This window comes from Lepidochelys kempii, chromosome 1 (assembly GCF_965140265.1).
Source record: "Lepidochelys kempii isolate rLepKem1 chromosome 1, rLepKem1.hap2, whole genome shotgun sequence".
Taxonomy (NCBI): domain Eukaryota; kingdom Metazoa; phylum Chordata; order Testudines; family Cheloniidae; genus Lepidochelys; species Lepidochelys kempii.
This window is the reverse complement of record NC_133256.1, coordinates 26,889,367-26,899,383: the sequence shown is the minus strand read 5'-3', so window position 1 is coordinate 26,899,383 and position 10,017 is coordinate 26,889,367. Positions and strand designations below refer to the sequence as shown.

Here is a 10,017-nt window from a genome sequence, read left to right as displayed (position 1 = left end):
GTGACTTGAAGACATCTAATTTGTCCAAGTAATTTTTAACTTGTTCTTTCCCTATTTTAGCCTTGTCTGAGCCAACCTCATTTTCACTGGTATCCACTACGTTAGACGTCCAATCACCACCAACCTTCTTGGTCAAAACCGAAACAAAGAAGTCATTAAGCACCTCTGCCATTTCCACATTTTCTGTTATTATTCCCCTTACCCCCAACTGAGTAATGGACCTACCCTGTCCTTGGTCTTCCTTTTGCTTCTAATGTATTTGTAGAATGTTTTCTTATTACCTTTTATGTCTCTAACTGGTTTGATCTCATTTTGTGCCTTGGCATTTCTAATTTTGTCCCTACAGACTTGTTTGTTTATATTCATCCTTTGTAATTTGACCTAGTTTCCACTTTTTGTAGGACTCTTTTTTGATTTTTAGATCATTGAAGATCTCCTGGTTAAGCCAAGGTGGTCTCTTGCCATACTTCCTATCTTTCCTATGCAGTGGGATAGTTTCCTCTTGTGCCCTTAATAATGTCTCTTTGAAAAACTGCCAACTCTCTTGAACTGTTTTCCCCTTTAGACTTGCTTCCCATGGGATCTTACCTACCAACTCCCTGAGTTTGCTAAAGTCTGCCTTCTTGAAATCCATTGTCTTTATTTTGCTGTTCTCCCTCCTACCATTCCTTAGAATCATTAACACTATCGTTTCATGATCACTTTCACGAAAGCTGCCTTCCACTTTCAAATTCTCAACCAGTTCCTCCTTATTTGTCAAAATCAAATCTAGAACAGCCTCTCCCCTGGTAGCTGTCTCCACCTTCTGAAAGAAAAAATTGTCTGAAAGAAAAAACAGAATTTACATGAAGCTGCTGCTGCAGGTCAGGATGCTGACAGGGGAGAAAAGGATGCTCAGGTGAAACCAAACAGATTTTCTTTTTCTTCCACAGTACAGATGTAATTATCCCAGAGGAGAAGGGGGGGCATGGAGTAAAACCCAGTAGGAGTGCAATCTTGGACAAAGCGAGCACATCGGAGTAGCAGTAGTATTAAGCATCGAATGCGCGGAGATTCTTGCTAGCAGCCTGCCTGAGACGGGAGATATAAAAGTGCTGAAAGAAAACTATACACTGACTGAGTGTCAGATCTGCATAGCTACAGCACTTGTCTGGATCACCTGCTGTTATTTTGGCTGATAATTTTTGCATTTTGTTCACAGTTATGAAGATTGTGCTAAGGAAAGCAAGCAAGAGCTTGTCAAGCCTCCCGCTGACTGGACACAGTATTGTTTCATTGATGAGCTATTTCTGAATCTGAAGAAAGAAGCAGCGTTTCAGAAATGGTTACTCATTATATATGGCTCTCTCTCCTGTACTTAGCTAATGCCTTTGACAGATCAGCAAAGCTTCCCATCAACAGAAGTTTTGAAGGATCTTTTGAAACACCCAGCATCTCCAGTTTTTTTTCCTGGAATAACTATACACTTACTGACTGGCAGAGCTTTGTGGACAGGAGAAGCTATGGGGCAGAGTCTCAAAATCTTACAGTGAAAGCCCTGCTCATTGTGGCATACTCCTTCATCATAGTGTTCTCGCTCTTTGGGAATGTCTTGGTCTGTCACGTCATCATCAAAAATCAAAGGATGCACTCTGCTACTAGCCTGTTCATTGTGAATCTAGCTGTAGCAGACATAATGATAATGCTGCTCAATACTCCCTTTACTTTGGTAAGAACCTGACAGAGGTCTGTTCCCTCTCCCTCTGCTTTTTTCTCTAAACCTTGGGCATTTGTAATGGAAAATGTATCATTTGCCTTTTCTTCCCTTAACAGAAATAGCTTAGTGTGTGGAGTTCGCCTCTGATTGTTCTTACTTGCACTCACGGGAATGACAAATGACACTAGTAAATGCGAGGCTGCAATTTCAGCTTCCTGTCATGTTAAAGCATTAGAGTTAATTTAATGACTTTTTTTCTTTATCCTGTTATATAGAGTTATATTCTCAGTTTATACTCTGCTAATACAAGATAGTTCTATGAGACACTTGCTAGTAATCTTTCCAGACTAGTTTTAAATGTCTGTAGGGATGGAGTCATTACTCTTTGGAAGATTTAACAGGTCTTTTCCTTTTCTAATTGCTATGATCCAGTTAGAAACGTAATAATACTAAAAATTGCACCTGTGGTTTATGCCCAAGGACATTGTTGGCACTAAACTAGTCAGAATAATAGGGCTGTAGTTTCACAGTTTTATTCCCCCCCCCCCCACGAGGAGCTTCCAGTATAATACAATGAATCTCCCTTATTTAAAAAAATGGTTAATGGTCAGCATCATGTTACATGATCTGGTGAAAAGAGATACTTGCATTGTACCTAGATCAGGGATGCAGGAGTATCCATGTATCAAGCAGGGATGGTGGGATGAGGGGAACTGACTTGCTGGCAGTTCTTTGGGTATGGAGGAAAATATTCTGAAGGAAGTCAGACAAATACTTTAGAAGTTGCTCCACCATACCGCCTGCGTGCATATTGCCAGGTCAGTAAAGTGGCACTAATATAACTGTATTTCTGGATCACCTTCCCAAAAGTCTTGACTCTATTTAATGTCCTATTGCAGGCTTCAGTAATCAGCCAATAAATCAAAGGAGACAGAAGTTAGATAAAAGAAAGGAGTGATGTGTTAGCCTGTTTGTGACCTGCAGATTTTTAATAATCCTTTTGGGATGGAAGTCAAAAAAATGACCACAAGAGCAGCTATTAGTGTACTGACAATGGCACAATGAGTCGAATGTCAGGCATGTGAAAAGTACCCTAATTATGCATGTAGAAAGCTAAATATATTATTCCCTGATGGGATTGTTCCTAGGCTCGGTTTGTGAACAGCACATGGATATTCGGGAAGGGGATGTGTCACATCAGTAGATTTGCACAATACTGCTCCCTCCATGTCTCTGCTTTGACTCTTACAGCAATCGCAGTGGACAGACACCAGGTGAGAGTTCCCTTAAGCTAAATGGCCACGAATTGAAAATGCTGGAGCATTCCCTTATTTTAAAATAAGAAATTAAAAACCATTTTCTGAACACCTCAGACCCTAAGGAGTTTAGCACAGGGCACTCTCTGTAAGACTTGTCAGGGTGGTGGTGTATTTTTTTTTCTAATCAGCTCTCTGGTATCACTTAAGGAGGAGGAATAAGTACAATTTAGGGGCTAGAGGGTGTGCTGGCAGTCTGGAATCCTGGGTTCTGTTCCCAGGTCAGCCACTGGCTTTTTACTCAAACCTCTCTGCATCTCTAATAAGTTGGTAGTAATACCTGCCTCAGAGAGGGAGCGTGAAGCTGAATGAACTGCTTGTACTCCTTCAGCCAGGGATCTTAAAGCACTTCACAAAATATTATGTATTATTCTAAATGCAGGTACATGCTGCATCTTCAAATCTTAACTTAATATGCTAAATTCACATAAGAAGCAGAGCTGTCAAATAAATGATTTCCAAGGGACACTAATTTAAATAGTATATTTAGCTCTGGGCAGGAACTGGGATTTCTATCCCAGGGAAAATTTTGCATTTCCAAAAAAATGTGTGTTCTGAACGGGCACACAAGGCGGGATATGCAAAATGTGCTGGGAGAGGAGCGTCCTCCATACATTCCGTTGCAGAATCACCCACATGGAATTTTTCAGTAATGTACAATTTAGGTGCCGCAGCAGCCTGCCTAGCATGCTGAAAGCCCACAGAGCCTGGGTGAGCAGGGAGCCCGGTTGCAAGCTCCACACCAGAGGGGCTGCTGAGGAGCTAGGGAGCTGGCCAGCTTGGAAGCCCTGGGATGCCAGGGCAGGGTGCTGGGGAGCCCGCCAGCCTGGGAGTGGGGAACCTGGGCTCTTGGGAGCTTTCATTTCAATTTTCCCACCAGGAAATTTCAATATTGCAGAAAATGCATTTTCTGTTGGAAAACCATTCGGCTGTAATGATACAGGAAACCCACCAGACTTTGTGTCACTGGTGCTGTCGAATACAAACATTGAAAGCATTTTAAAAACCTCCATTCCCCCCTTTATTTATATTGTTGAATTGGCCCATCCTGCAGACTGATGTGCAAGGGAAGAACTTTGTGCCTGCCCGGGAGCCCACGGAAGTCAACCCATCTCTATGTGGGTGCAGAAGTTCACCTTCGCAGCTGCAGTAGCGGGATCGGGGCCTTTCTTTATCCATTTCTCTCAGCTTGGACTAGGAAAGTTAATTACTTCAGTTCAGCTTTCATTCAGAGTCAAGTTCGCTTTCTGGTTCTGTAACCGGAAGTCAATGGAAGTTGCATGCAGGCAACTCCCATGCAGTGTTGGCTCATTAAACTGCCACGATTACTGCTGTATTTAAGAGTGGGAGATTATGTGAGGAAAATCTCATAATTATTAAAATGTCATCAGGCCACGTGTTTGTTTATTCCAAACAGGTTATAATGCATCCTCTGAAACCACGCCTATCCACTGCAAAAGGCATTGTCTACATCTCTGTCATCTGGATTATGGCAACGTGTTTCTCCCTCCCACATGCTATTTACCAAAAACTATTCACTTTTGAATACAGGTAAGGCTGATCCCTGCTTTTGATCTGCAGAAACATATTGGGCCAGATATCCAGCAGGGACAAGCAAGTGTAGCCTCATTGAAGACAAGGGAGCCATGTGAATTTACACCAGCTGAGGATCTGGTCCATAGTGTACATCTATACCTTTCCCAATGGCTACTCTTCTAGTATTATTCATCAACAACAGTGTGTCAGATGCATCAGGCCAGATACACAGTTTGCATAAATTGGCAGTTTACACCAGCTAGCGAACTGGCCCATTGATTGAGGCGAGGATTGGAAAGGAGGCCCTAATTGGTTCTTATCTAACCCCAGCTCTAACTCTGACTCCCTGACCAAGTGACTCAACCTCTCTGTCTTAGTTTCCTCTTCTGCAGAATAAAGATAATAATACTACCTGTCACCCTCTGTTGTGAGGGTTAATTAATGTTTGTGAAGTGTTTTGCTGATGGAATGGGTCATAAACATGATAGACTTTTTATTACTGTTTACATACAGAAGTTCATTGAAAGGTAGAGAGAGTTTCACTTCACTCCGAAGAACTTAATTTTGTGCAGCTGGTAATTAGACGTTGCAATTAATTAGTTTCGTAAGGAGATCATGTCATGCATGCTGTGAGAAATTAGTCTGATCACATTTCTTGTAAGCTACGCTATGGGCCACCTCCTCAGTTGGTGTAAATTAGCATAGCACTGCTGAAGTCAATGGAATGATGTGAATTTGCACCACTTGAGGATCTGGCTCTTTGGTTTTATGACAGGAGTCTTGTCTTTCTCTCCCTTACTGTGATACCCAGGCATATTTGTTCATTCATTGTGATCAGTCCTTTTATCTGCAGTGAAGAAGTCACCCGAAGCCTATGTCTCCCAGATTTCCCTGAACCAGCTGACCTCTTCTGGAAGTATCTAGACTTAACAACATTCATTTTGCTCTACATTCTGCCCCTTTTAATCATCTCTGCTGCCTACCTGAGAGTGGCCAAGAAACTCTGGCTGCGCAATGCCATTGGGGACGTGACCACAGAGCAGTACTTCACCCTTCGGAGGAAGAAGAAAAAGACCATTAAGATGCTGATGGTGGTGGTTGTCCTCTTTGCTGTTTGCTGGTTTCCTTTAAACTGCTACGTCGTCCTCCTTTCCAGCCAAACTATTCGTACCAACAATGCCCTGTACTTTGCTTTTCACTGGTTTGCAATGAGCAGCACCTGTTATAACCCCTTCATTTACTGCTGGCTCAATGAACATTTCAGACTGGAACTGAAGTCTTTTCTCAACATGTGCAAAAAACCACCTACCCCGAGAGAGCACAGGTGTCCATCCACAGTTCCATCCTACAGAGTAGCCTGGGCAAAAAACAGCAACTTCAAGAGGTCTCAGGTCTCCCATGTCCTTCCATCAACCTCCAATCTCCAGTCAGGAAAGACAGACATCACTTCAGTTGAACCTATAGTAGCTGTGAGTTGAATGATGCAATAAAATGGGAGCACGTGGGGTACGCACCAGGATTGCAGGCGGATTTGGTGAAAGCTGATGAGTGTGACGTAGAGACACGGGAATCCTTGACTACTTCACTATAATGCACACACAAATGTGTGTGCTGTTTGTGCAGAGAACCCAGAACCACAGGAGTCAATGCATTCCTATTAGCAAGAGAGTTATCTCTTTAATGCAGACTGGTAGTATATCTATACAGCGTCCAAAGAGAAGACAGACAGCATAGCTATTGAGAAGGGGGGGGGAACCCTTTTCTTTGTCAGGCTGACTTTGAACTGGTGGCTAGCAAAGAACTCTCTGTGTATCTGTAACTATTATCTGACGGTAATGCTGTCCAGTGCGGTCCTTTTTCCTCGGAGGTTTGTGTGTGTGTGTTGACTGTTGTTGAGCTAGAACCAAAACACTGAAACCATTATCTAAGTACATTGAGTCTCAGTATTAAAAATGTCTTTTAGTGAACACAGGATTGGTAGAGACAATTTCACCGTTATGGTGCTGCTTGAATCCAGCCCAATTTAGGAGTGACAGAAAGCTGTTACCATGGCTCACAGGCTGACTGGCTCTTTAAGGCAAGCCAGGCTCAACCTTGCCTATGACCTAGCAGCCATTTCCCGCTAATGGTGTTATGGTAACTTACTACAGGGTCCTCTGGGTGGGCCTCAGTTTCCCTACTTGAGGAAGGGGCACGCAAGCCCCACTGCAGAGGCAGATTAGGCTCCTGTGAAGGCAGCTCAGAGGGAAGGCCCTGAGGACACTTCAGTGCAGCCATAGAGGGACAGAAGAATTATTATTTGGGTGTTTAGCTTGGACCTTTTGTTACCCCTGAAAGGGACTGAACTTAGGTGACTTAGCCAAAGGGCCAAGTCACCTAAGACCTGGTGAGAAGCAGAGGGCCAATAGGAGGTGGTGGGAATGAGGATCCCTTGCAGTGTTGCACTCTGACACAAGGGTGCACTGCATGTGGTTAGTACACTACGTTACACCTTGTAATGGGTCTTCATTGGCCCGTGTGATATATGGTTTTGTCTTAGTCCATTTCCAAGTGAAAAAGTGTCTGCATCACAAGTACCATCACCCAAACTATCATCAGAGATGCAATAGGTTGGATGGACATGGAAAAATGGAACTGTGCTATTACCCTGATAGATGCTTCCTGGAAGGCAGGGTTGAGGCACACTGAGGGAAGAAACTGTACTTTTTAAAATACATAAACAAAAGATGACTTTGGACTTCTGGCTGACAGTTCAGCAAATTTTGCCAGGAATTTTTTTAAGGAAATCTAGGTACAGTCCCATAAAATCAAGTAAATGAAAGAACATTTAGGCAGATCCTATGGTCAGAGAATTAAAATCAGGAAATAATTTCTCAGTGCATTGAAAGTACTGCACAAGCTCATTTAGAACAGTAATGTTTACAAACCAAATTGTATTTGGTTTAGAATCTTCTTTGCCAGAGTATGTCTGAATCATCATCACGTAATAGCTAAGGAATCCTCCAACTTACATCTAGAATTTAGCATTGCTCCTTTGCTCTGTAATGCAGTTGTGTAGCTGTTCTCAGTTCAGAGACGGAGGGACTATATATGTTCTCTTCTAAAGTGCTGTATACATTACCTCTTTGAAATTGTGTACACACAAACTATCTGCTTTAAAATAGTAGGACTGATGGTGCATGATGTCAGGCAAGGAAACTCCAGAGCCTCCAAAAGCTGTGCCGTGAGCAGTGATGTTTACCTATGTGTTCATGGTGCGGAAATCAGCTGGCCATCATCAGCGTATTGCTCCCAAAGGTGCCCTGTTCTACATGAAACACTCAGCAGCTAACAGTAAAAGGAGAGAGAAGACTGTTGTTTTAAAGGAAAATAACATGACTGGAAAGAGAAACCAGTTGTAACTGATGTCCTGTACCAGTTTCTGGTGCCTTTGACTTGTGCCAAGTTTTTCATGGATGTATATTTACAGAAAATAAAATGTATGCAACATTTATTAGACTCCACTGAAAATCCTTGTTTCAAGGTGGTGGAACGTGATGTTGTGGGAGCAGCAAGTGGCAGTGACCAGCAGCAGTAGAGAGCAGTGGTAGCAACAGAGGCATTGCCTGATGCTCCCGACCCCCACCGGGGTAGGAAGGGAACCCTGTGAAAGCACCTCTGAACTCTGGGTCTTCGCTAGCCAGGGACAGCAACTGTGAGTGGGATGCAGAGGAGAGAGAGGGAAGTGATGTGTTAAAAGGACATTTGTTTGTTGGCCTTTCCCACCACATGGTGGGAAACTGAGGCAAAGGACACTGCCCAACACACTGTGGGGTTGGGATTTTTCTTACAGCTGCATGCTTTTGAATATGGTTGTGTTGTTTTCCCAAACTAATGCTTGGTTCCCTTTCCCTTTTAATAAAAGTTCTTTTGTTTTACACAGACTCCGTGCGTGCAAGAGGGGAAGTATTGCCTCTTAGAGGCACCCAGATGTGGTTGTAAATTTTTCCAGATTACTAGGTGGGGGCTCAAGCCGGTTCTGTTGCTGCTGATTCCACCTGGCAGAAGGGTTACCCTGCGAAAAAGAATCACAGGGACATATATCAGTGGAGGAAGATAAGTAATCTAGGAATGACCGCAGGCCCTGTGCTCTCCACACTGTCATGGGGAACCCAACCCAGTAAAGACAAAGATTTTTAAATTTCTGCACATTTAAGTGAATCAAGACCAGATTTTTCAGTACCTTACAAGACTGAGACCTTAAAAAGGAAGAAATGCATTTGATAGCATATTGCCAATAAGAAATCTTTCAGCACTTTGTTAACGTGGTATTTTTTGAACTAGTTATGTAATAATTAACCTTCTCCAGCACTTCAAGAGGAGACTGGCCACCAATATTAAATACTCTATAAAACAAGTCCAGGTTAATGCATGAAAAGAAACGTCACTGAAATACTCTTTATTGACGTCAGACAAATATACATTCGTGCTAAAGAAAAATACCCTGCAGTGATTTTCAGAATCTGATGGTTTTTCCCAGCACTCTTTTTTTATTTGTTATCTAGATAAGTAAAAAGGGAAAAACTGAGGAGGGTTAATCATTAATATCTCAATCCATCATGAAGTAAATCAATGGAATTTGTTTCACAGAAAATTGCCCAAGCTGTGCCAAAACTTTAAGCCTTGAATGGGGGTAATTTTGCTGAAATCTATATGTTTGGTAATACATGAAGGTAATTACTGAATGAAGTTCTAGGTGCTTAATTTAATTGTGACATTAACACCAGTGATCTAAAATTATCACCTAACACCTCATAAGTGGCAGAGATGACAGGGATAGTTTACTTTTCAGAGAGGCAATGGTAGGATGAGATGAACAAGGAGGGACAAAAATAATTTGCGACATTAATACATCTAGTATACATGGCCTTCCAGTCTCTGAAGCTGCTTTCCCCTTAAAAGACAGAGTACAAAGCAGCAGGAAGATTGGAGGTTGTGTTTACTCCTTGACAGGAAAATAAAGCCAGCTGTCATTATACAAAGCATGCTTTCTGAACAATTGCTCTTTCTGTGTTCCGCCCCCAGGGTAACATGTTTTTATTTAGCCAGTTTTATCCAAGTGCAAAAATTAATGATTCATAATGTATAACAGTGGAAACACAGGACCCCTCTTCCATTCCGTACCCAGGAATGATATGCTGTGGGATGAATCAGCATTGTGTAGTGTGGGAGGCTTGTCTGTAGGACCCCTTCCTCATTCGCTGTAGAAGTTGGAAGGTGTATAATGAATGAAGCAGGGGATTGCCGGTACCGAATGGATGGTCTCATGGTAAATGCAATTCATTGCTATCCTGGAGAACTGGATTCTGTTCCTGCCTGCACCATAGAGTTCCTAGGTGATGCTTTTTACAGAAGGTCCCTAACTGCATGTTCCTCATTTTCTGGATGTCTGACTTGAGACCATAGACTATAATTTGCAGAAATGCTGAG

General features: G+C 42.5%; 1 protein-coding gene across 1 annotated transcript; it reads left to right on the top strand.

Moving 5' to 3' along the window:
* The first annotated feature begins 1,282 nt into the window (after positions 1-1,282).
* Positions 1,283-8,414, top strand: GPR83 (G protein-coupled receptor 83). The gene is made up of 4 exons (XM_073318725.1): positions 1,283-1,708; positions 2,845-2,970; positions 4,430-4,563; positions 5,402-8,414. The coding sequence occupies exons 1-4, from the start codon at positions 1,322-1,324 to the stop codon at positions 6,024-6,026; spliced, it is 1,272 nt and encodes a 423-aa protein (XP_073174826.1). The 5' UTR covers positions 1,283-1,321; the 3' UTR covers positions 6,027-8,414.
* Positions 8,415-10,017: the final 1,603 nt, after the last annotated feature.

Bases quoted from the DNA above. Each gene is read 5' to 3' on its own strand.
- GPR83 (XM_073318725.1), top strand. From the start codon at position 1,322: ATGGTTACTCATTATATATGGCTCTCTCTCCTGTACTTAGCTAATGCC. The intron at 1,709-2,844 runs GTAAGAACCTGA...GATTGTTCCTAG, and splicing joins TCAATACTCCCTTTACTTTG to GCTCGGTTTGTGAACAGCAC. The intron at 4,564-5,401 runs GTAAGGCTGATC...TTTTATCTGCAG, and splicing joins CTATTCACTTTTGAATACAG to TGAAGAAGTCACCCGAAGCC.